Raw genomic sequence first — 27791 nt, forward strand, 5'->3', positions numbered from 1 at the left:
GCGTTTTTGCTTGAAACAAGCAAAATAATCTGCCAAAGGGGTAAGAAAAATATTCTTGTTTTCTGTTTGAAATAAGATTTTTTTGCTTACCCTATTAGCAGATTATTTAGCTTGTTCTAAGCAAAAACTCACTTAATTTTGACTAGAGTTTTTCTGAAAACAAGAAAATACACTGCAAAAAATGCTTTTCTTACTTAGATTTTTTGTCCTGTTCCAGTCAAAATATCTTAAAATTCTTAAATCAAGAAGGATCTTCTAGACGAGTAATTATTTACTTGTTTTCAGAAAAAAAAAAAAAAAGTCAAAATTAGGTGCGTTTTTGCTTGAAACAAGCAAAATAATCTGCCAATGGGGTAAAAAAAATATCTTGTTTTCTGTTTGAAATAAGATTTTCTTGCTTACCCCATTGGCAGATTATTTAGCTTGTTCTAAGCAAAAACTCACTTAATTTTGACTAGATTTTTTCTGAAAACAAGAAAATACACTGCAAAAAATGCTTTTCTTACTTAGATTTTTTGTCTTGTTTCCAGCCAAAATATATAAAAATTCTTAAATCAAGAAGGATTTTCTAGAGTAAAAATTATTTTCTTGTTTTCAGAAAAAACAAGTCAAAATTAGGTATGTTTTTGCTTGAAACAAGCAAAATAATCTGCCAATGGGGTAAGAAAAATAATCTTGTTTTCTGTTTGAAATAAGATTTTTTTGCTTACCCCATTAGTAGATTATTTTGCTTGTTCTAAGCAAAAACTCTTTTGTAAATGATACTATTTTGACAAATATTTGGACTGAAAACAAGACAAAACATCTAAGTAAGAAAAGCATTTTTTTGCAGTGTACACATTACTGGGGGAGACTTTATTTCCATTTAATGTCACTGTCATCTAATAGAAACAATTGAATACATTAAACAGATCTCATGTTTTATTTGTCTTTCTGCGTGCTGATACCTTTACATGCTTAAAACGGGTCATGTGGTAATAAAGTCTTTCCAACAGTGGAAACAAGATGATGTATTTGTTACTTTCTGAGAACTAAAACACAACTTTAAACACACACAGACATGTGTACTCACCCTGATGGATTATCCACCTTGAGAAAAGCCTGGATAACCAATGGAAACTCATACTTTACTATGTACAAGTAGCTGGACATGGCTGTGAGAAGAGAAAGAGAGAGAGAGGATGACTGTGAGATTCATAAACACACACTGACACACACAGACACACACACACATATACAGTAAACAATCTAATCCAGGACGTATTCGTCCACTCCAGGGGATTGTGTTATTATCCCTGAAGCAAATGTCACAGTAAAGAAGAGAATCAGTTCTATATTTAGTTTTTATAAACATGGACCAAACGCCAACCAGCTCAGGGTCTTTTTCCATCACTGTACACTAAAGCTCTTTCAAAACAACAAAAATTAACAGAAAGGTAAAGCAATATAAAAGAAAAAAATATACATTTAAAGGAATTATTTACTCACTCTCATGTCGTTCCAAACCAATTAGACATTCGTTGATTTTCAAAACACAAATTAAGATATTTTTGATGAAATCCGAGAGCTTTCTGACCCTGCATAGACAGCAACGCAACTGACACGTTCAAGGCCCAGAAAGGTAGTAAGGACATCATTAAAATAGTCCTTGTGACATTAGTGGTTTAACCTTTTTGTGTGCAAAGAAAACAAAAATAACAACTTTATTATATAACGCAGGCTTATTATAAAACTTGCGTGCTTTGTGGTACTCTCGTGAACAAGCATTGAAGACTGACACAAAAGAGAAATAAAATCATTATTTTTGTTTTATTTTCACACAGAAAGTATTCTCGTATCTTTATAACATTACGGTTGAACCACTGATGTCACATGGAGTATTTTAATGATGTCCTTACTACGTTTCTTGGCCTTGAACTTGTCAGTTGCACTGCTGTCTATGCAGGGTCAGAAAGCTCTTGGATTTCAACAAAAGCATCTTAATTTGTGTTCTGAAGATGAACGATGGTCTTCCGGGTTTGAAACAACATGATGGTGAGTAATTAATGACAGAATTTTTTCATTTTTGGGTGAACTAATTCTTTAATTACTTTATATTTATTAATTACATCTGTGATTAAATCTATAAAAATAATTTACTTTTTTATTTTTTATATTTATATGTGACGTGTGCTGGCAAAATAAGTCACAATAATGAGCTATCTTTATTTTTACAGTACATTCTCCCTTAAAAGACTTTCAAAAAGATATGAATACAAAGTCAGTTCTGAGAAAAATCAAGTTAAAGTTTTCTGAAGGTTCCAAAGCAAAATCACCTAGCAATGTTGCATTGTTTCCTCCACTTCCTCCAATATAAATTATTATATTAATAATCACAATACAGCCATTTTTATCTTAGTTATTAAAAAAAGATGCAAAACACATGTAAGAAATATAACAAATAATGCATTCATTTTATATCTAAACAAAAGCATTCAAGTAGGAAGAACAAATAATCAAAAGTAAAAATCACTTCAGTGTGTTCATTACTAATAAACTGATTATTAAAACTGCAAAAGCAGTTCAACCAAGAGCAGCGTTCTTTTTTTTATTGTTAGATTAACATTAATGAGACAGACGACCTATTTATCAATACTGCACTGATATAATATAATGAACCTTCTGATCTAATATAATGTTTTCCCCCCAATTTAACTGAAGACATAACAGATTATGTTTGCGTGAATAGCCCACTTAAATACTGTAATTCTGTGCATACAGTATGTGTATGTATTGGGATCTCATTGGCGGAAGCGCCTTTATTGTATGTATGCGATTCACATGTTGGTCAGCGGGCTCTCAGAAAACATACAAATAAAAATTATTTTGGATGTTTAATTACTATTTAGAGTACTGGGCACTTAAAATTAGCCTGTGCATATTCTGACTCATCTTGCCAGCCTGGGTCACATATGTGACCCTGGACCAGTCATAAGGGTCAATTTATTGAAATAGAGATTCATACATAATCTGAAAGATGAATAAATGAGCTTTATATTGACGTATGGTGTCTTAGGATAGGACAATATTTGGCCTAGATAGAATTATTCTCCATTAAAAGACCTATGACAATGACATATGAATACAAAGTCAGCAAATGTCAGTTCTGAGAAAAATCAAGTCAAAGTTTTCTGAAGGTTCCAAAGCGAAATCACCTAGCAATGTTGCACTGCTTCCTCCACTTCCTTTCCTAATATTAATTACTATATTAATCTTTGTTATATCTTACTGTTATAAAAACAGTAGAACAAATGTAAGAAATATAACAAATAGTCTCTCAGAAAACATACAAATAAAAATTATTTTGGCTGTTTAATTATTATTCGGATTGCTAAACGAGGGCTTAAGGAACACATTTTTGTTAAAACCGACATTTTTCACATGCATTCTGACTTATTTCACATATGTGACCCTGGACCACAAAACCAGTCTTAAGTCGCTGGGGTATATTTGTAGCAATAGCCAAAAATACATTGCATGGGTCAATTTTTTTGATTTTTCTTTTATGCCAAAAATCATTAAGAAATTAAGTAAAGTTCATGTTCCATGAAGATTTTTTGTAAAATTCCTACTGTAAACATATCAAAATGTAATTTTTGAATTGTAATATGCATTGTTAAGAACCTAATTTGGACAACTTTAAAGGTGATTTTCTCAGTCTTTTTGATTTTTTTGCATCCTCAGATTTCTGATTTCAAATAGATGTATCTTTTTTGTCCTATCGCAGGGCTTGACATTAACTTTTTGAGGCACTTGTCCTTCGGACAAGTAAATTTATGTTTCACTTGTCCATGCACAAAAGTCACTTGTCCGGGTAAAGATTTATAATATCATTTTTTTTTTGTTTTGTTTTGCTAATGCAGAATTCATTGAAAGCATCCAAACACTATCAATATTAATACAATTCAGTTGAAACAGTAGAAAGGAACGTAGAAGTAGAAGTAGAAAGGAACAGTAGAAGGATCTCCAGACTCATAGTATAATACAAAGTAATACTTTGCACGCTGATGTGCACAGTGTATCACCAGATGTAGTGGTGACTCTTGGTGAAAAAAAATAAAACTATCTATCCGACAGACGCCACAGAACATTTCTCCGTCTTCATAAATAAACCAGTCGAATTCATCTTTCCATTTGGTTACAAATTTTCGTTCCCGTTTGAACTCATATGGTGCTGTTGGTGTAAGGCAGGGCTCGAAATTAACTTTTTTACTTGATAGCACTGGTGCTCCCAACTTTATAAAGTTAGGAGCATCCCAAAAAATGTAGGAGCACCCAATTTCTTTTTAGTTATGCACCGATCTTGATTCTTCATGGCCGATTCTGATTAACTGACATCTGACAGACGCCTGCCAGATGTTTGTACACAGCAGATGCTTTCCAGATCAAGAGATCTTTATCAGACATCTTGCAGACGTACATGTGCTATCTGAGCCGCGTTGTACAGTATATTGACACGGAGGCGGCAGAATTGTATCTGACAGAATGTGCGCTGTAGCACGAAATATACTATATTTCTTCAAAAGCAGATTGTGGAAACCTTTTAATTGTCCACAATAAAAATAAAATCGTCATTTCACACACCCCTAATTGCAGTTTGTGCAACGCCGGAACAGGGTTTGGTTGAGAGAGAGAGAGAGAGAGAAAAAAAAACGTCCGGTTCTAAGTTAAGCGGAGCGCAGTTTCAGTGACAGGGAATGATTGACGGCTCAGGGCTCGCAAAATGTCAAAATCTCTGGTAGCCCTTCGGGCAGGTACTCATCAGAATTTGATAGCCCAAAAATTAATTTAACTAGCCCAAATTAAAAAAAGACATTTTTTAAAAATATAGAAAATCAGATAGGAGTCTAAATGTCAATCAAAAATGTTTTCAATACACAAATATAAACAAATATCAAGGAAAGAATTTTATTTCACTATTTAGTGTAGCTGCAGAATTTTAAAATATCAATTTAAGGCAATTTATGACCCTTTTTTTTTAAGAGCTGCACAAGTTAAATGAACAGTATGAGTGGGGTTGGACAATGTACGGTAGAATATTAAGCCATAAAATTACATGATTTATAATTCAGATACAGACACAAAAAACAAAATATCTAATACAATGGCATTTCAACCTTTATACCATTAAAAGGGATAAATCAAGTATATAATTTCTTATTTATATAAGATATATAACATTAGTATTACTTAATTGTTTAGATTTTTAAAAGGCAAATTAAATTATTTCACACTCACTTACACATGGATCGATAATTCTGAGCCTAATTTGACCATAAACAGCTGAAAAAATGTATTGAAAATAAAAATTAATTTGTTTGTCACGAGGGGGCGCTTTAGGAGCGCTGAAATACTACGGTTTCCATAGTAACAGCTGTACACAAACCAGTACTAACGCCGTTTTATCAGACATGAAATGACAATGCAAACAACATATTTCTGAGGACAGTCTGTTCCCGTCAGATACATTCATATGAAGACATCCGTGCAGCGTTTTGACTTTGAAACGTACAGCGTGCATATTTATTCAATGACATCATTGCCTTTTTGAAGATTTATCCAAACCTATCGCGATCGTCTTTCCGTCTCTTAAACTTATACGTTAATCAAGACTTTTAGTCTTGTACTACTAGTCAGTAGTTAGGCTAGCGACAGTTTTGAAACCGAGTCGCACCACACTCATTTCTCTCACTCGCACAAATGCTTCCAAATATAATTTGAGGTCGCACAGATTAATTTATCGCAATTTCGAGAGAGAGAGAGAGAGAGAGAGAGAGAGCAATGTCATCAGCAAATCTCAAATTGGCTTCCTTCCTAAACATCGAACCACTGACCATATCCACACACTACACACATTAATAAATGAACATGTACACCAAAAGAAAGATGGAAAAATATACGCATGCTTCGTAGATTTTAAGAAGGCTTTTGACTCCATTTGGCATAATGGACTGTTTTATAAAATCATTCAAAGTGGCATAGGGGGTAAAATATATGACTTAATTAAAAACATGTATAACCAAAATAAATGTGCAGTAAAAATTGGACAGCAAAGGACTGATTATTTTTCTCAACAGCGAGGAGTAAGACAGGGCTGCTGCCTCAGCCCGACTTTATTTAACATATATATCAATGAACTGGCAGATCTACTGGACCAATCAAACAGCCCTGGACTACAATTATTTGACACAGAAGTCAAATATTTATTATATGCAGATGACTTGCTAATTTTATCTAAAACACCTGAAGGTCTCCAGAACAACCTTGACATTTTAACTAAATTCTGCCATGATTGGACCTTAGAAGTCAACATCCAAAAAACTAAGATTATGATATTTCAGAAAAAACCCAGAAATCTAGAACATAAACATATATTTACTTTAAACAACACTACTCTACAACATGTTTTACAATACAGCTATCTTGGTCTAGTTTTAACTCCCACAGGAAATTTCAATGTGGCAATAAAAACATTACTTGTAAAAGCCCGCAGAGCACTGCATGCCATACGAACAAAATTATTCAAAATAAATATCCCCATCAGAATTTGGACAAAGATTTTCGATAGTGTCATACTGCCTATTGCCCTGTATGGAAGCGAGATCTGGGGCCCAGCGAGTAACTACAGCCATAAAGATTGGCACAAACACCCTTTAGAAGTTCTGCATGTAGAGTTCTGCAGAAGTATCCTTCACGTCCACAGAAACACACCTAATAACGCCTGCAGAGCTGAGCTAGGCCGTCTTCCCCTAAATCTAATCATTAAAAAAAGAGTTTTAAAGTTTTGGATCCACTTAAACTCTAGTTCTGAGGATTCTCTTCATGTTAAAGCACTAAAAACACAAAAAATGTGTGCTCAAAAAAGTCATCTTTGTGTAATGGTGTCCAATCTGACTAACAAGGCACTCAATATCACCAAACTTGAGAAACATGGAAGAATCAAAGAAATTCTAAATGAAGAAAAGGAGACATACATACAACATTGGAAAGAACAGACCAAAGACCAAAGTCGTCTCCAATGTTATGTGAAACTCAACAGAGAGTACAGTCTAGCTGAGTATCTGGTCTCAGTCAGGAATATAACACACAGACATTTACTGACCAAATACAGACTGAGTGACCACCAGCTAGCCATAGAAAGAGGACGGCATAAAAAGACATGGTTACCTAAAGAAGAGCGAATCTGTAACGAATGTAGATCAGGAGCAGTTGAGACAGAGGAACACTTTCTCCTCCACTGTGACAAATACGCATCCCTAAGAGACTCACTGTACAGTCAAATACAGCAGATTATTCCTGAGTTCCAGTCACTCCATGAAAACAACAAATTAAAAATACTACTTGGTGAAGGACCTACTTCCTCTTTGGTAGCACAACATATTTACAAATGTCATAAAATAAGAAGTAAAGAGTGAACACATCTGTATTAGTAGAACCATTAATGTTTATATAAATATATATATGAATGTATTTTTTATTTTTTATGGATGTATATTATATGTAATTTTGTTTTGATTCTATTCTGATGTATAGAATGCTTTGGCAATATGTATCCAAGTATGTCATGCCAATAAAGCAATATGAATTGAATTGAAAAATTGAGAGCCGCGCTACCTGGAGAGAGAATGCTGCTACGTCAGAGCAGCCAAAGCGTCAACAAGCTTCCTCGTACTTTTTGACAAGAGTTCTTAACGGGGCGGCCAGAGCTTCTTTGCAGCTCAAGTCGGCGGCGGTGTGAACGTACAGTAACCGTGTGTGTGTGTGTGTGTGTGTGTGTGTGTGTGTGTGTGTCGGCGCGCTGCGCTCTCTGTTCAATATTCCGCTCGGTGTTTGCGCTGCACGTTCTGCTCTGTCGTTAACGGCATATAACGTTAATAAACATGGCATTTTATTTTGTTTGAAATTTAACTTGTCCAGTCGGACAACCAATTTTCTCTTCCACTTGTCCTACAAAAAAATCCACTTGTCCCGGACAAGCGGACAAGCCTTAATGTCGAGCCCTGCTATCATAACAAACCATACATCAATAGAAAGCTTATTTATGGAGCTTTCATATGATGTATAAATCTCAGTTTTGTCAAATTTAACCTTATGACTGGTTTTGTGGTCCAGGGTCACATATGTGACCCTGGACCAGTCATAAGGGTCAATTTATTGAAATTGAGATTTATAAATAATCTGAAAGATTCTGAGAGTGCAAAAAAATCTAAATATTGAGAAAATCACCTTTAAAGTTGTCCAAATGAAGTTCTTAGCAATGCATATTACTAATTAAGTTTTGATATATTTATGGTAGGAAATTTACTACATATTTTTATGGAACATGCTCTTTACTTAATATCCTAATGATTTTTGGCATAAAAGAAAATGTATACAATATATTTTTGGCTATTGCTACAAATATACCCGTGCTACTTAAGACTGGTTTTGTCATCCAGGGTTACATATAATAATAATAATAATAATAATAATAATAATAAGCACATGATATGATTTATATATAAATGTAAATTTATATATAAATGTCGTGATTAATTATGCTAAATTATACTAAATAGCTAATGGACTGTAATGGACTGTCAAATTATTTGTGTTAAAATAGACTGCAGCCTGATTACAACACTGAAGAAACAGGGAGTAAAGGTTACAGTGATAATGAAGAAATAAAAAATAACAGAACATTGACCTCCTAGAGTGTAAATGACTGAAATTGCCATCTATCCAGTCCAGACAAGTCCAGTCACTCTCTCTGCAGAGGTGTATGTACTGTGCCCTTGACAGGTCACAAAGCAATACATTGTGTCTCTTGAGACATTAGACAAAGTCTCACCTCCAATGTTCTGCAGGGTGATTGCAATACCGGCAGCCATCTTGCCTGGTGTGCCAAAGGCTCGGTAGCCCAGTTGTTCATAAGCTCTAATGCCTGACAACAATAAAAAAAAAGATATGAAATTCAAACATTGCCTAAATGCTTGTAATATCCAGCTAGACCCAAAACATATTATATTTCTTCCTCTTAATAATAAAAAATTTAAACAAAACTTGTCTAGTTTTATCTCAGTCAATAGTTTTTGATTAGGTACATTTTTTTATGTTTTTTAAAGTCTCTTTTGCTTACCAAGCCTGCATTTATTTGATCCAAAGTATGGCAAAAACAGTAAAAAATTTATATATTTTTACTATTTAAAATAACTGCTTTCTATTTGAATATGTTTAGAAATATAATTTATTCCTGTGATTTCAAAGCTATTTTTTTAGCATCATTACTTCAGTCACATGATCCTTCATGACTTCTTTAAAAATATAAAAAAAATCTTGCTGTCCAAAAACTTTAGTCAGGTATAAGTAAGGTTTGTTCGTTTTTTCAAGGTAACCATGTAGTAAACATGGGTTTGGGAAAACAATGTAACCACGGGCTTACAGTTGATATAGCACTGACAATGACAGCCACAATTGATCAAGCACAGCAGACGCTTGGCTATTTTTAGCCTAATGCACACCAGAAATATTCTGGCCAATTAAAATCTCTCACAGAGGAGAGAGGCAGATGGTCACTGAGCCAACAGCAAGAGCAATATCACATCAGTTAACACCTCCATCTGAACCAGCTCTTCATTTTCGCTCAGGGCAAAGGTTCAGGAACAGTTTACATTTTTCACATCCAAATTATATTCCTAACTACAGTGGAGAGCTTTAAACTAATGCCAGGTCAGTGAGATGAAATACTCACCCACAACGCCTGAAGATTTTAGCAGCAGGTGAATGGAGTATGCAGACAGACCAGCGACAGCAGTGAGGAGAATTCTGAAAGACAGAAAAGACAAAATAACTGCGACTGGAAGCAGATGTCACTGTCAAGCACCACTGTGGCTATGTGGTATATTTATAGAGGACTTTAAAACAGCTATTGGCTCAAAAGCACATAACTGAAAGGTTGTGGGATCAAAGCACACATGGGATAATCCCATTCAAAAGACAAAGTAATATTATAGGTTAAAAATAAGAGGTTATTTATATTAATGTCAATTATAGAAAAAGCAATCATAAAAAGGAATTTGCTGGATTTCATAAGATTTGCTGAAATCTAACTTTTTTTTTTTAAATATGATGTGCATTCTGCAGCATTTTTGTCTTATATTATCCCTTAATTAACAGAAAACTGCCTCAAAGACGCGAATCCTGTCCTCATCACGACTACTTATTCAATTCTCAGCCAATTTTCACATCTACGAATGATTCTGAAGACACTTTTTTGTTTAGTCCTGGTTTCCACTTGTTGCACTCCTGAAATGAGTTTGACATTTGGCTGTTTTTGATATTTTGATAAGTGCATTAAAGCTGATACATATACTTTGTAAAAGCTTCATTTATTTTTGTGAAAAGCTGCATGTGATGGAAGGTTTTTATTTATACTTTTGAACACAGCATCATCAAATTAAGTAAAATTATGCCTTTTTGACAATTCAGCACAATTTTATTTCAAGACGCAAGAAGGTGGTGTATATAATAATAGTATCTAATTATTTTTTTTATGATTGACAGCATTTCTGGAATTATTTGATTTCTTGTATTTATAACTGAATAATTTACAGTAATTTAGAATTAAATATTTAAACAATTTCACTGCATATGTTAATCATTTATAAATAGCCTATGTTTACAAATACTAATAAACACTACCAGTCAAAAGATTTTTAATGCTTTTTAAAGAAGGCTCTTCTGCTCACCAAGCCTGCATTTATTTGATCCAAAGTTGAAATATTTGTACTATTTCAAATAACTGATTTCAATATGAATATATTTTAAAATGCAATTGACTCCTCTGATTTCAAAGCTGAATTTTTAGCATTATTACTCCAGTCACATTAAATCATTCTAATATTCTGATTTGCCGCTCGAAAACATTTTTTATTATTATTATTATGTTGAAAACAGCATGAGTAGAATTTTTTCAGGTTTCTTCGTGAATAGAAAGTTTAGAAGAACAGCATTTATCTGAAATAGAAATCTTTTGTAACATTAGAAAATGTAATTTAAAGCATCCTTGCTAAATAAAATTATATTTAAAAAAAGGTATAATGTATAATGCTAATGATCATGTGACTGAAGACTGCAGTAATGATGCTAAAAAAATTGCTTTAATCACGGGAATAAATTACATTAAAAAAATATTCAAATAGAAAGCAGTTATTTTAAATAGTAAAAATATTATGCAATAAATGCATGCCTGATGAGCAGAAGAGACTTTTAAAAAACATTTTTGAAAAACATTAAAATCTAAGAGTTCAAAAACTTTTGACTGATCATGTATAGAATTTAGAACAAAAAAAAATTTGAAGCCAAATTCTAAGAGTTGAAAAGAGGTTATAGTCTCAGTAAGGTGGAAAAATACTAGACGTCATAATCACAGGCAAGTCACAGATAAACCCATAAACGCAACGGCACCCTCCAGCTGCCAACATCTGGACAAACATCTCAAGCTGGGAACCCGAAATACGCTCTACTGACTCTTTTTCCTCCATCCAAATGTCCTGTTAAGTCCCTAAGTCCAGAATGTCTTGGCATCTGTACTGACCAGGCCTAACCACCCTCTCTGCCAAGCACTCGGTTTTAAATCTGCACTTTCTCACGTTTTCCCTTTTCCTTCTTTTTTCCAAGTGACGTGGCTGAACTGCAGGAGAAGTCAACGAGTGCAGTTCTGCTGAAAACAGCGGTGCCCTAACTCACACAAGCTCTGAAATGTATATTCAGCATCAAAAAATCCCCTCCCAGCCTTAACTAACATTCCACTCGTAGTTAAATAAGCGGAGCGCAACTAGTACAGCTAATCACAGGCGTTTAATAACAAATTACGCTGGAGGAGACAGCATTACGAGATTAAAACGCTTTGAAAAATCGGAGACCGAACAAGCGATTTGTTCACCAGCTGCAGTGTGTTAGCGGATGCAGCTGGCTTGAATGAAGGCTCTATGCGATCATCTTCTTTAGCAGCTGATTGTGATGAGTTATTTGATATCATCCAAGCTACAAAAAGAAAAAGTGTTTAATTTAGCAGTTATAGCTGTTCCAAAACCTTTGAAAGCTTCCTAACTGAAATGAAATCTCACTTATCTGGAACACAAGTGTCTTGCATGAATAGAAAATCATATGACTTATTTTAAATAAAACCTTTGTAACATTATTAAAATCTTTACTGTCACTTTTGATCAATGTTTCCTTGTTGAATAAAAATAAACTTACTAAGATATACACTACCAGTCAAAAGTTTTTGAACAGTAAGATTTTTATTGTTTTTTTTAAAGAAGTCTCTTCTGCTCACCAAGCCTGCATTTATTTGATCCAAATACAACAAAAGCAGTAAAATTTTGAAATATTTTTACTATTTAAAATAACTGTTTTCTATTTGAATATATTTTGAAATGTAATTTATTTCTGTGATCAAAGTTAAATTTTCATTATCTAAATTATCTTTTGTAACATTATACACACTATACCATTCAAAAGCTTTGAGATATTTTTTTTAGAAAGAAATTATTCCAAATTAATACTTTTATTTAGCAAAAATGCTTTAAATTGTTAAAAAGTGATTATAAAGACCTTTATAATGTTACAAAATATTTCTATTTCAGATAAATGTTATTCTTCTGAAATAAACCTGAAAATAAACCTGAAAAAAATCTACTCAGCCATTTTCAACATAATAATAATAATAAAGGTTTTTTGAGAAGCAAATCAGAATATTAGAATGATTTTTGAAGGATCATGTGACTGGAGTAACGGTGCTAAAAATCAGCTTTGAAATCACAGGAAAAAATTACATGTTAAAATGTATTTAAACAGAAAACAGTTATTCTAAACAGTAAAAATATTTTAAAATGTTACTCTTTTGCTGTACTTTGGAATGAAATAAATGCAGGCTTGGTGAGCAGAAAATACTTTTTTAAAAAACATTAAAAATCCTACTGTTTGTGACTGCTAGTATATATATATATATATATATATATATATATATATATATATATAATTATTATTATAAAATTATTTAAAATCAATATAATTTTTTTTCAAGAGCATTCAATCTGAATTAGACACCAGTCTTGAATGCTGTGGTGCTAGAACAATGTGTTAGAACCTAAAGACAAATTACTGTTAATTTAGTATCTCACACAATTTACTCTGGAGCGTCTGGATGTGTTTCTCCATTTACTGAAGAACATTTATCCAAGTGGCTTCATCAGCTTTTATATTACTGGAAAATGGAGAAAGAAGTGGATGACTCTAAGCACACTGTTAATTGAGAGTCCAGCAGTACTCTGTCACAGAGTCTATTAAAGATGATTTTAATTGAGAAAGAGCATATGAAAATTTAATAGAGTATGGCGCTACAGCAAATCATCATTGATATTCAGTTGTTGTTTTTTTGGGAATTTATACTTTGTGTGACATAATCATTGCTCCCACTTGTTTCATAAATGTGTTTTTTCCAGAAACATGAAATAAAAGCCTGTCTTTGAGCAATAATATTTTGCAGTAAGGCACAAGAATCAGATTTAAAGGCAAAAGTTGGTTATTTTTAATGGTCTTGCACAATAAGCTGCTCTTTCAAAGCCAATCAAAGAAGTCCCTAGATAAGTTTAATTTAGGTAAAACATTATCCTAAAATTTCTTGATGTTTTTATCAGATGTTTGCACTCTCATTCTGAGGATCCATTGCTGAGCAAGTGATGTAATGTTACATTTTTCCAAATCTGCCAAGTCATCTACATACTGGAGGGCTTGAGTTCAATTGTTCTTTTAGCAAATATTCATAGCAAATAATATTTTTTTGGGTGAACTATTTCTTTAATTCATACCAAAATTTCATATTTATGGCAGAATTTTTTGTCTGATGTCTGAAACTCCAGAGGAGACAAATGTCATGACAAAAGATAAATGTTTTTCTCAGGCGAAATCTGTAAACAGGAGCCTGTTTGCTCTCCATTTAATCTCAGAATAGGAATTAGAAGAATAGGAACTCCATGCGTTTTGTGATGCTGGATGTTCAAGCTATCCTTGTTTGTGATGTTGTGTATTTCTCAGAGTCGTGGATTCACTCTCCCTTCCAGGGAACTGCTGCCAAGATTCAAAGTGACACAATAAAATCAAGCCTTAAGTCAACCCACAGCTTACACAAACAAAAGCCAACATCAACATTACAGAATCTGCCCTTTATCTTCATCTATATACACCATATACAATAAAAAAATAGCACAGATGTAGCTATGCACAATTTATTATAGCATATACACTACCAGTAAAAAGTTTTTGAACAGTAAGATATTTAATTTTTTGTTTAAGAAGTCTCTTTTGCTCACAAAGCCTGCATTTATTTGATCCAAAGTATAGCAAAAACAGTAAAATTGTTAATTTGTTTTATGATTTAAAATAACTGTTTTCTATTTGAATATATTTTAAAATGTAATTTATTCTTGTGATCAATCAAAAATTTAAACAACATTACTTTAGTCGTCAGAGTCACACGATCCTTCAGAAATCATTCTAATATGCTGATTTGGTGTTCAAGAAACAATTATTATTATTACTAATATTTCAAACAGTTGAGTACATTTTTTAAGGATTCTTTGATGAATAAAAAGATCCAAAGATCAGCATTTATCTGAAATAAAAAGCTTTTGTAACATTATACACTATAACATTTATTTATTTATTTTTTTGGAAAAGACATGATAGAAATTAATACTTTTATTTAGGAAGGATGCTTTAAATTGATCAAAAGTGATGATAAAGTGATGATTATAATGTTTAAAAAGATTTCTATTTTTTGCTAAACTTTCTATTCATCAAAGAAACCTGAACAAAATCTACTCAGCTTTTTTATGTAATAGAATGATTTCTGAAGGTTCATGTGACTGGAGTAATGATGCTAAAAAATGATGCTAATTTAAAATATATTTAAATAGAAAACATTATTATACTAACACACAGTACATCACATCCTGAGACTCCACAACAGCAAAATCTAAGAAACTCCCATAGACCTCATGAATTCATTCCCAAGAGCTGCACTATTATTGAAAGGAATATTAGCTGCATTATTAAATTGTGTCTGGGATTGATTTATGAGTAGCCCGAAGCCACGATCAGCACTGGAGAAACAGTTCTCAGATCAGAAGGTACCACACAGAAAATCGGGAGTACGGAAAGTTCAAGCGTGCCAAATATTGCTGAACCTTAGTCACACCAAACAGCTCAAACCCAAAGCCCTCTCTGAAAGGAAAATAAAAATCCGCTGTACATTGCTCAACCCAGATTAAAAGGCCTGACTGGTTTTCATAAAGCATGTACAACCTAATCTTCACGATAAGTAGCACAGACCATTAGATCATAACTGGACGACAGACCCTTTGTTAACAAAAGTAATACAGCGTGCCTGGCGTGAACGCAGAGCTCCCGTGCACAGTGAGCGTCCTGGTACAGCCCGCTCAGCTCTACTGAAGGTCAGTCAGGAAACAAATCTCTCTGGCAATCTGACTTTTCTAATAAAGGCTGCTTTACTAGAGGATTAATACAGCGGGAGAACCAGTTCACAGAACGGAATTAACACAGATCACAACAAGCTGTAGGGAAACTGTGACGTTGTGATAAATTTTGCTGAATAAAAGCATTCATTTCTTTCAAATTTTTTTTTTACTAAACCCAAACTTTAAAAAGGTGGTGTACATTGAGTCAAATGGGACCAGAGTCTCATTATTAAAGGTTGTGTAAGATAAAGAAAGTACTTCACAAGGATTCATTAATATAATCAGTTATATACAGCATGATGACAATTTAATTAGCATATTACCAGAATAAACTCATTAGGACACATATTCAGCAAGAATGAAATGGCTTTTATTCTCAATAAAATATCATATGTGACCCTAGACCACAAACCAGTCTTAAGTAGCACGGGTAAATTTGTAGTAATAGCGAAAAATATATAGTATTTTTCTTTTATGCCAAAAATCATTGGAATATTAAGTAAAGATCATGTTCCATGAAGATATTTTGTAAATTTTCTAATGTTAATACATGAAATCTTAACTTCCTTTGGACATCTTAAAAGGTAATTTTCTCAATATTTAGATTTTTTGCACCCTCAGATTCCAGATTTTCAAATAGTTGTACCTAATATTGTTCTATCCTAACCATACATCAATGGAAAGCTTATTTATTCAGCTTTCAGATATATCTCAATTAAAAATAAATTGACCCTTATGACTGGTTTTGTGGTCCAGGGTCACATATGTTTGTTTAGCAGTAAAAACACGATCAGTACTGGCTCTAATGTTTCCGCTCGAAGTGGTTTATGATGGTATGAAATGCACAATTATTTTATTCAAATTCTAGCTCAAAGTTAGGGCTCTATAAAATCTGTTTTATTTTTTTTTCCTAAATTGCATTTCTTTCTGTTTTCATTTTTCTGGATTCCATTTTTTGTTTTATTTAAATCTTACATTTTATTGGTTAAATAAAAAAAGTCTAAAAGCATGTCTAATTAATTTAAATAATGAAGCGTAACAGCAAATATTTAAAAGTTTAACAAAACTTTTTTTAAGGCTCTATTACCAGTTTTACCAGATTCCATTTGAATGGTTTCATAAAGTTTTAATAATCAAAAGCATCTCTAATTCAATTGTTTTATTTGAAAAATATATTATTATTATTATTATTATTTTATTAATATATTTCTGTTACAATTTCTTCAAGTTAAACCAAACTTTTTTTTGTCAGGTTGCTGTGAAATCCTTTAAGTTTTCTCAAAAGAAATGGTTTATTTTTTTCGTTAATACTGTGTTGTGTATTTACATTTTTCTTACATTCTCTGGTAAATATTATTAAATAAACAAAGTTTTAATTAAAATTGTATTAGTAGTAGTGCTATCATTACATTAAGTAATATATTTCTGTCACAATTTCTTCAAGCTAAACCAAACTTTTATTTTGTCAGGTTGCTCAAAGACCTTTAAGTTTCTGTTTGTATATATATATATGACAATTGTTTTTCTCTAAAGAAATAGTCAAATGCTCATGAAGTGACTCTCAAGCAGTTCTAGAGATTATGTTTATGTGTTTATGTACTCATCTATTGAGATAACAGAGGCTTCAGTATGTGTGTAGTAAAAGAAACCGTGCGTCTCCATCATTCATTTACACAGAGACACACAAAACATGCAGGATTCATATTTAAATAGTGTTTTTGCGGCATAATATTCACAGACACTAGTCCTATTGCGTTTTAATTTAAGTGTAGACCTACTTTTGATTTATTCATGCTAAATGTGCGTTATCCATTACATTTTCCACATCGCCCAAATCATAGGGCCATACTCAAAGCGATAACCCCTACAATGCATAGAGTTTGACCTAAAGCTGTAACTTACACAAAGAGGACAATGCCCGTGTTAGCCATTGCATATGCCAATCCCAATATTCCACTTCCCATGATGGCGTTTCCCAAGTTGAAGACGGACATCCCAAAAGAAGTCTTTCCCTCAAACTATAAAGAAAAACAGCAGTTGGTCTACACGTTCACCTCTGAAAAACATTATGATCGTGTCTTGACACATACATGAAATCTTACCAAAAGCTCAACTTACATCCGTGAAGCGAGGGGTTTTCTTGTCATCTGCGTTGGACAGGAACTCTGAGTTTTCCACCAGGTTTGCCTCTGCATTCCCTGGAGTTCTGTCAGTACTGAAAACACACATAACACCCATGAAGGATACGCCTGGCAGTGCCAAAACGAACTGAAGGGTTAACGCCATCAAAACACTGATTCAGGGATGGAGCTTTATTTACAGCTGCAGAAAATAACTTTCGTTTGCTAATGATTCCGCTCTCTGCATGACGTACCTGGCATTTTCAGTGCTATTTGGTACAAGTTCCCTACAGAGCAGTGTCGGAGCCGCATCCACGAAAGCACAAGAGACAGGGAAATCATAATGAACACACCCTTAGATAAACACAATGCTGAAGGCATGTGGCCACAATCAGGGGAAAGTGATGTCTAGTTTAGAAACAATTCATTTATTTTGTGAAGGCAAGCGCTTCGTCTACATGCAGTGTGATTTTGTTTTGCATATAAAAGAACATACAGGTGTTTCTTCAACTATGGGCACTTTTAAGTCTGGTAGAGAAGAAAATATAATAACCAATCATTTTGACTTGTCAACATTCATTGGTGGAAATTTGACATTTTGTGTGGTACTTTTTTGAAAGTGCATTGAAGACTGACACGGAAGAGCAGAAATTGTTAAATTAAGAAACTTCTGTTTTCTTTCCACACAAAAAGTATTCTCATAGCTTCATAAGATTATAGTTGAACCACTGTTGTCACATGGACTATTTTAACAATGTCCTTATTACCTTTCTAGGCCTTGAACGTTTCAGTTGCATTGCTGTCTATGCAGGGTCAAAAAGCTCTTGGATTTCATCAAAAATATCTCAATTTGTCTGTAAGATAAACAAAGGTCTTATGGTTTTGGAACAATATAAGAATGAGTAATTAATGACAGAAAGTTCCTGTAGTTGAAGAAACACCCCCACACATTAATTTGCACAAAACATCTACACAATCACAGAGACATTGGAGATTCGAACACAGTTATGAGTGCATAACATCAGTGCTACTGAATGTGCCCAGTGATGTCTGAACTGTACTGTTCAGTGACATTTAAGACTGTGATGACAGACAAGCTTCACCTTATTAAGATGACATGACTGGAAGCTTTAATGCTAGCTGGAAGATACTGCAAAAACACACACTGATGTTCACACATCCTGTATAAAAGCTTAAAGCACCCCTTAGATAGTCTAAATGATAATGCTTATACTAACTGAAACTCTATTACTAAATCTATACACATTGGATGACTGACAACAAACCATCCTTAACCAGACAGACATTATAATGCACCCTTAAGCGAATACTTACTGAGCTGTATCTTCTGATTGGCTTTTTATTGCAATCGCAGTTGTCTCCTCACCAGCTTCGTGCCCCTTCCCATTGGGGATAGTGTTCATCTCGGCGGGCTCCATGCTTTCAGAGCGATTATTCTCGGTCTTCAAGTGTGCGTGTGTGTTAGAGGAAGATCTATAGAGAAACTTTGTGTCGGTCCCTTGTTACCCTGTAGGAAAAGGATGCAAAAAAGACTAGATATTAATCACAGCTTGTTTAAAGGAGACATGGCGTGTTCATCAGTGTAAAATGGAACAGTGAAGGTACATATTAAGTAAGACCTTGAAATAGGATAGAGATGTGAACCTCAAGGCCTTAAACAAACTCTATGGAGGTACATGAACATCCACAAAACCTCAATTTTACATGTTGTTGCTTTGTGAAATTTGCAAGAAATGGAAACTCTGATTGTCTTTCTTCTATACTACGATGTGTATCGAAGTGAAACCACTTCTTAAACAAAAAAAAATGTAGGGCGGCACTTGATTCTGTCCATCAAGCAAAGATTGGATCATTGGATTACGGGGGCATATGATTTAAAAATAAAAATAATGCTGTGCATGGATGAATTATTTATACAAAAAACACTGCAATATTCCATGTAAAAATAAAATTTGTCAGTGTTGATATCATGCTGGCTTTAAACTCAATCATGCGTTGCATTCACAATGTTTCCACTAGGAGTGCTATAGCATGCATTAATGTAAAGTTATTTTTGCCGCTTTATAGGCCTCGAACAGTTAAATACACACTTGTATGTGTCAAAATGTCCTTTGCAAGTATCCCTGTAAACACAGCAATTTAGACCTGTTAGGTCTGAAAACACGTGTAGCAGTATATTGGATCCGGGTAGCTCCTAAAGTGACAGCAGTCTACTGTTTCTGCCAATATCTGTCATTCATGTTAATCAAACAACAAAAGAGAGAAAATCTTTCACTGCTCTTGACTAAATCACTTATGTAACTGAGGAAATGTATATTTAATTTACATAGTAAAGCATATCCAGTTTTTTATACATTTGATTACTTTATACAATGTATGTAACATTTTTTTTGTCCTTTTACTTGTAATTTGTTTCTTATTCTTACTTAATCACAGACTGTTTACTTCTACTTGCAAAATAACAAATCAAATCAAATACTTATTGACCTCACTGTATGTATATATATATATATATATACACTACAGACCAAAAGTTTGGACACACCTTCTCATTCTCAAAAGTTTGGACACACGAATGAGAAGGTGTGTCCAAACTTTTGGTCTGTACTGTATATATATACTGTATATTGTTAACATGAAATCAAATTTCTCATACGTGACCCTGAACCATTTTTTTTGATGATGTATACATTATCTGAAAGCTGAATAAATAATCTTTTCCGTTGATGTGTGGTTTGTTTATATGGTTGGACAATATTTGGTCGAGATATTTGCTATTTGAAAATCTGGAATCTGAGGGTGCAAAAAAATCTAATTACTGAGAAAATCTCCTTTAAAATGTCCAAATGTAGTTCTTAGCAATGCATATTACACATAAAAAATTGCGTTTTGATATATTTATGATGGGAAATTTACAAAATATCTTAATGGAACATGATCTCCCAATCATTTTTGGCATAAAAGAAAAATTGATCATTTTGACCCATACAGTAGCCTATTGCTACTTAAGACCAGCTTTGTGGTCCAGGGTCACATACTGTGATATAATATTTTGGTCATATCGCCCACCCCTACTACTCTACAGTCAGTGTCAACTACTGTCTTGAAGAAGTTTGAAGAGAGTTTATCTATTCAGTAGACGTTAGTTTAACTGCTGACATATTTCTAAAATGCTCCATTTGTTTTAAACCCACATCCATTTAAAGTCAACTTTATCAATCCAATTCAGTTTCAGAATTTGAAATGCAATCAGCAAATGCAATTATGAATTTGAAGCAGAACTGTAATTCAAATTTGAATAAGGAAAGGAAGAAGACTTAAATCTACAATGAAAGCTAGCAGTGCGACACAAAAACAAACAAACAATAGAACTGATTATAAAGACAAATTCCCTTATATTTCTGCCATACTTGAATCACCTTCATTACTTTTGACATAAAGGACAAATGGATTTCCAACAATCACTCTGGTTCTTTGCCGTCTGGTGTAGACATGTTAAATATAATAAAAAAATCAAAGAAAGTCATATAATTGCAATAAGTATAGTTTTTAAGAACAAAAAGGAAGGTTCATCAAGACAAACCTTTTAAAATTAAAAAAAGGCCAGACAGACAGAACTTCCTCTATAACTTCAGCTCTCTATTTCTTCCTTCTTTCATGACAAAACAGCTCCATCAAACCTTTGCCACTGCCAAATTGACTTTCCAAACAGCCGGTAACCTTTTGCACGATACCGTACAACTGAATAAGTCGTCACTTTCCTGACTCTGCTGAGAGGTGTTGTTCTCCCTTTCCTCCTTTCACTATATGGCTCCTGATGTCTCTATAGCTGTTTTTGTGGTCTCTTCCTGCCTTCATTGGTGCCTGACTCCCTGTGGCTGCTTATGATGGACCTGTTGGAGTGCTAAGTCCTGAAAGCACAAGCTGACATGCGTCTCCAGGCTCCCATTTGGCCCCCTGGTATTCCCAATCCTGGTCTGAAAGGATGGAGCCCTAGTATCACATTAGCTAAAAAGCATAAACAGAAGTAGGGGGGAAGAAGAGGGGAGGGAACCTACACTCCAAACCAGCGGGCCCATTGAGGAAGGCCATGAAAGCCAGCAGAACCAGCTATGACCAGCTCAGAACCAGTTCTGGCCCTCTTTGTCCATTCATCTCGCTTTTTTTTTTTTTTTTTTTTTTTTTGCTGCTTTCTTCCCAATCCTTTGCTTTTAATTAGGAGAAGCTTAACATAACAGTCATGCTCTCTTCATGCTTGAAACTCCGAGCTGGCATAACCTCAAGTTCCCCCTCCATCAAGCTCCTTTTTTTCCTTCTACCCCCTCACTTTTCCCCGCAAACGTGAATTAATAATCGAATCGGTGTGAACTCTGGGAAGATAAACTCTGGTTCATCCAGCGAGATGCCACGTTACTCGGCTTGCTGAGCAGCCACGCCGAGAGCAATGTGGTTGGGCAGCAAAGCACGGTACGCATTGTGCATGCTGTGTGGTTTCCTGGGAACAGGGTTGGAGGAACAGAAGGGTGATTGTGCCAAGCGTCATTATACCAGTGGGGCCTCCTCGGCTCAAACTCGCCTGGGCACTCGAAGGGCTGAAAAGGTAATTCATCGGGCTCCCTAATTCCAAAAAACGGTGAACCTTAAATTTGGGAATGTCTCAGGAAATGGGAAGCGGAGCTATGATGGGGGCAAATGTCTGTGCCAAGATGCTAAATGGAGAACCAGCCTGTCCTTCATGCACTTCTAACTGACTGTAACAAATAAACAGTTACACATGACTGGCTGAAGGAGTTCAAGGCTTAGGGCAGAGTCAATTGACCACATGCACAGATTAATTCCTTATTTTAGACAAGCCAACTAAGTCATTTCTGGTACTGTACTGCGTAGTAATAGGAGTGTACTTAGCTCGTTTTCTCTACATAATCCAGTCACAATTGAAGATATTCCATTTTAAGAATGACAAACACGAGTTAAAAAAAATTGGCTAAATATTCGCGAGTCATTGCTATGATTGACAGTAATAACCGAATGAAACATCTGACAAGCTGATGTCAAAAAAGAGCTGTGCATTAAATGATTCAGACTAAATTCAGAGTAACAAAACTACAGCAGTAACACATTTGTGTTGGTTAAATATAAGCTATTTAATAGCGTTTGTAGTTTAAGATAGAGCTTAAAAGATGTAGTTATTAAATTCTATAAAATATTTCAAATTCATATAGATTCATATTGAGTGCATTATTTAATTCTTATACCATTAATATTTAACTTATTTAATTTGTAGTGAACTACATATAAGTATTTAAGTATTTAAATAATTCAATAGGCTGTTTGTGTCTGAGCTTATTTATTAATATATTTAATTAAATGACTTTCTGCACTTGCTATACTATATACTTTAGTGTGGTAAAAGTACTATAATTTATTATACTAGTAATTTTATAATAAACCGAAAAGCATCTTGAAAAAACTAGGGAGTTGAAATAGCAGCTGCAGCAAATGATTGATCCTCTGCTGCCATCTTCTGGATATATAGGTAATTTCTTGTGAAAAGACATTTTTTTCTGTGCCGTCTTTATGAATAAAAAGTAAATCTTTGAAGTTGGCACAGCCGTAGAGTTAAAAATATTACCAGATTTGAAAAAAGTGTTCCTGACTATGAAGGCAAGTTACTGATTATCAAGAATACGATTAAGATGTCCTTGAAGAAGTATCGCTAGCTAGCTAACATTAGCCTAAACATTTTAGGATAATGTTTAGCTGTCAGCGTTTAAATGTACAACTATGCAGGTACTCTCCTGGGATTACCAGGCTCTGCATTTAAATTTTATGTTGTTAAATAATATGAAACTGAATGTTCATGCCGCTATCAATATTTACGACGTTGCAATTATTATTTTTCTCAGTTTCTGATAAGAACGATATCTATAAAATATATATAAAATGAATTTCAGCGGAAGTTTACAAGCCGGTTTATCCTTATGCGGAAGTTCTAAAGAACACTGAATTGAGTGAACTGCAACAGGTCCTATTGTCACATATTCAAACGCATAATAGCCACTGCGTTCGCTCTGCGCCAGAACATGCGACCACTTTCAACCGAGTCTGAAAAACACAAACAGAATTTGTTTTCATTCTACTCTGATGTCTGGCAACTCCTAAACACACTGGGGAAGAAACAGCTTTGCCAACTGGGTCATAGCTTAAGTTTCTCGAATAATAAGAAGTTTATTCACGGATTAAATACTGCTAGACTAAACCCGCTAGTACAGAACGCACACTTCCAAAGAGTCATACATCGCCTCCCTGCTGACGTAACAATGTCCCACGTTCTCATAAAAGAGGCCGGGACATGCTAATCTGTACTCATTATGTCTGCATGGCATCAAGCAGTCACATGCAAAAAAGCATGAACGCTGCATTTGTTGTGACCTGATGTAGTGTTGTCAGGAGCTGATTTAGCTCCGTGGCTGTGAAAAGCGCTTATTAGAAGTGCTGCGACGACACATCGATGTTCATTATGAACAGCCTACGAATGCGTTTAAAGTGTCCATAAATTACTGTTATTAGGACCGGTTCATCCCTCGCTGTCACAGGATTTAACGGTGGTGAAAACGTGAGTGTGAAAGAGGAAGAAATCGACTGAGAATGGATTGGAGCGAGAGGTGGAAAGAGATATTAAGAGCAAGAGGAATTGAAAATACTGGTAATATTTTATATTGCCAGAAGAAAATGTAATGTTGCTGTGGGTGGTTGCCAGGATGTTAAGCGGGTCAGAGTAATTGCTAGGCCATTTCTAGGCGGTTGCTTACTAGCCCATGTCAAAAAGCCTACCCACAAGTCTCTATGATATTCTGGTCCTTAAATATAGCTCTGATTTTGTGTTCATTCTTAGTCTCTCATGCTCTTGATGCATTAAAAAATGCAGTAAAAATAGATATATTGTAAAATAATTGAACTGAACCATTTCAGATTTCAATATATTTTGAAAAGCAATTTATTCCTTATTCTAAAATGCATTATAATATGCTGATTTGTTGTTTAAAAAACATGTATTATTATTATTATTTATTATTATTATTATTACTGTTAATAGAGTGAATGTTAAAAAAAGTTGTGCTGCTTTTTGTGGATTTTTTTTTTTTCAGGATTCTTTAATGAATAGAATTTATTTGCAACAAATCTTTTGTAACATTTTACATGTCTTTGTTGAATATAGAAATTTTTAACTTTCTGACTTTTTTCACAAATGCGAGTTTTTATCTCACAATTCAGAATTTTTTTGCAATTCTGAGTTTATGTCTTGCAATTCGGACTTTTTTTCTCAGAACTGCATGATATAACATTGCAATTGCGAGATTTAAAGTCAGAATTGTAAGATATAACTCACAATTCAAACTTTTTTCTTACAAATGTGAGTTTGTATCTCACAATTCTGACTTTAAATCTCATAATTGTGAAATATAAACTTGCAATTCAGATTTTTTCTCACAAATGCGAGTTTGTATCTTGCCATTTAGATTTTTTTCTCAGAATTGCATGATATAAACTCGTAATTCTGAATTGTTTTTTCTCACAAATGCAAGTTTGTATCTCACAATTCAGATTTTTTTCTCATAATTGTGAAACATAAACTCGCAAATCAGACTTTTTTCCTCACAAATGCTTGTTTGTATCTAGCACTTCTGACTTTTTCTCGCAATTTTACATATTTTTCTCACAGATGCGAGTTTGTATCTCGCAATTCAGATTTTTTTCTCATAATTGTGAAACATAAACTCGCAAATCAGACTTTTTTTTTCCCTCACAAATGTGAGTTTGTATCTCGCAATTCTGACTTTTTCTCGCAATTTTACCTTTTTTTTCACAAATGCGAGTTTGTATCAGATTTTTTTCTCAGATTTGTATGATATAAACTCACATTTCTGACTTTTTTTCTGGCAAATGTTAGTTTGTATCTCACAATTCTGACTTTTTTCTTGCAATTCTGAGTTTATATCTTGCAATTCTGTGTTTTTCTCTCAGAATTGTTAGATATAAACTCACATTTGCGAGTCAAAAATTCCAATTCTGAAGGGGGAAAAAGATTTATATGTTTTTAGAATTGCGAGTTTACATCTTTTTTAATTCGCAATAGTGTGTTATAAAGTGATAACAGTTTTTTTCTCAGAATTGTGTGATACAAACTGGGAATTCTGACTTTTTTCTCAAAATAGTAAGATATAAACTCACAACTGCGAGTTATAAAACTCGCAATTCTGAAAAAAAAAATTTTAAACAGTTAAATTACCTTTTTTTTTTTTTTATTCAGTGGCAGAAACGGGTTTCCATACATCTCTCCTAGGAACATTAGGACAGTGTTTAATGCAGGCGCAGTATGATTTTCTAGGGTGAGACAGTCCTAAGATGACCCAAATAATATCAGAGGAATAACTCTTTTCATCCAAAGCCACAGAATTGCATTTACAAAAGTGAATTGAAAGTCAAAATGAGATAAAGTGCAACAAAAGATGAGATGACGTGAGACAGACGGAAAGAAAAAAGGAGATACCGACAAAAAAATGTAGCACCCCCTTAACGCAGCAAGACCATGTGAGACAGCTGATGCAACTCCACGGCACCAGTGACGTGTGCAGAGCTGCATCAGGACGTCACTCGGCCCAGGGGTTTACACAGCTCTGGAATGTTTGCCCTCAGCTTTCAGATGTGCGTGAGCTGCACACGTGGTTTGGTGTCCTTTTCTTTTAAAGGATCCCTGTTGTGTGATTACTTACAGACACACCAGCTGCATGTACCCGGCATGTACTCACACACCTCTGCTGTTAAACCTGCACTGTAATATCCAGGCTAATTGCGTATTCAAAAGCCCCAGGTCTTTAATTAACTGATGAAGGATTTGGAACAGCTGCGAACAGCCCTCCGTCCTCTACCATCTGGATTTTAATCTCAGATTAACTGTATTCTGTCATATTCACCTTATTCCAAGAAAAATGATTCAGGTTATTACTAAAACAATATTTTGGGAGACTTGTTTCAGCTTTATGAATAGGGAAAATTTAAGGGCTCTTTCCTTTCAGAAATCCAATAAGATTTTCTATGAACAAAAAGCACTATATTTCAAAGGGTTTGTTCTAATAATAAAATTCTGTCATCATTTTGTCATTCTCATTTCAAATCGCAATGACTTTCTTTAGCAGGAAAACAAAAAGTAGTAATTTTGCAGAATGTCCGAGCAGATGTTTTCTATATAATGAATGGGAACTAATATTGTCAAGGCCCAAAAATGACAAAAAGCATTCTAAAAAGTAATCTGTACACCTCATTAATATTTCTTTATATGGAAAAGTGTATGAGAGGTGCAGTGGAAGTGCATATAAAGCACATTTTTTGTGATTTTTGGAGCTAGATGGTCTAAACTCACTTTCCACTTTCCACAAAAGAAATACATGAGAGTGTGTAAATGATGACAGCATTTGTATTGCTGTGAATTATTCCTTTAATATCTGTAGGCTGGTATAATCATATACCACTTCCCTCTACAAAGAGAAATTGAGGACAGGCTAAGATTGGCAATGACATTTCTCGCCTGTTTTAGAAGTGCGGCTAATACAGCAATGTTTTAAATGAGTCATACTCCACAAACGCAATCCAACGCACACATTCACACAAGTGCAAAATCTGTTGGATTTTTCAAAGCCGTCACACAGGGGCTAAACTGGATTAAAACTGCATCACATGCCCGCCTGACTGCAGGATAAACATCCAGAGTCTCCATTTGCGTCAAAAATAGCACAGAACATTCACACTCAGTCACGTGACAAGCAGAGATGTATAGCGCTAGCATCACACCGTTCATCCTGTGATGTGAAGAGCAGACGTTCTGTCAAGGCTAATGCTGAAGTGTGTAGATAACAGTCAGCTGTGCAGGGAACGGATACATAAACAAGACATAAACAAACGAGTCAAGGATGAAAATGTTTTTTTCTGACTCTCATGATAAGGACAGCAAAATTTCAGTTGACTTACTCTATGATTTACTCACCCTAAAGCCATCCTAGATGTATATGGCTTTCTTCTTTCAGACGAATAC

General features: G+C 34.2%; 1 protein-coding gene across 2 annotated transcripts in view; it reads right to left on the minus strand.

Annotated features, from left to right (window-relative positions):
• slc38a3a (solute carrier family 38 member 3a) overlaps positions 1 to 27791 on the minus strand; it is a 75832-nt gene that overhangs the window by 24967 nt on the left and 23074 nt on the right. Inside the window, exons 2-8 of one of the 2 annotated variants that reach the window (XM_073825448.1) lie at positions 19016 to 19208; positions 17935 to 17967; positions 17679 to 17775; positions 17463 to 17578; positions 9770 to 9843; positions 8870 to 8962; positions 1073 to 1154 (exon numbers count right to left, since the gene is read on the minus strand). In XM_073825448.1, coding sequence (XP_073681549.1) covers positions 1073 to 1154; positions 8870 to 8962; positions 9770 to 9843; positions 17463 to 17578; positions 17679 to 17775; positions 17935 to 17967; positions 19016 to 19119 — 599 coding nt within the window. In that variant the 5' untranslated portion in view covers positions 19120 to 19208. The remainder of the gene's footprint in view (positions 1 to 1072; positions 1155 to 8869; positions 8963 to 9769; positions 9844 to 17462; positions 17579 to 17678; positions 17776 to 17934; positions 17968 to 19015; positions 19209 to 27791) is intronic. The other variant, XM_073825449.1, reaches the window with a different exon arrangement.

This window comes from Garra rufa, chromosome 20 (assembly GCF_049309525.1).
Source record: "Garra rufa chromosome 20, GarRuf1.0, whole genome shotgun sequence".
NCBI classification, from domain to species: Eukaryota; Metazoa; Chordata; class Actinopteri; order Cypriniformes; family Cyprinidae; genus Garra; species Garra rufa.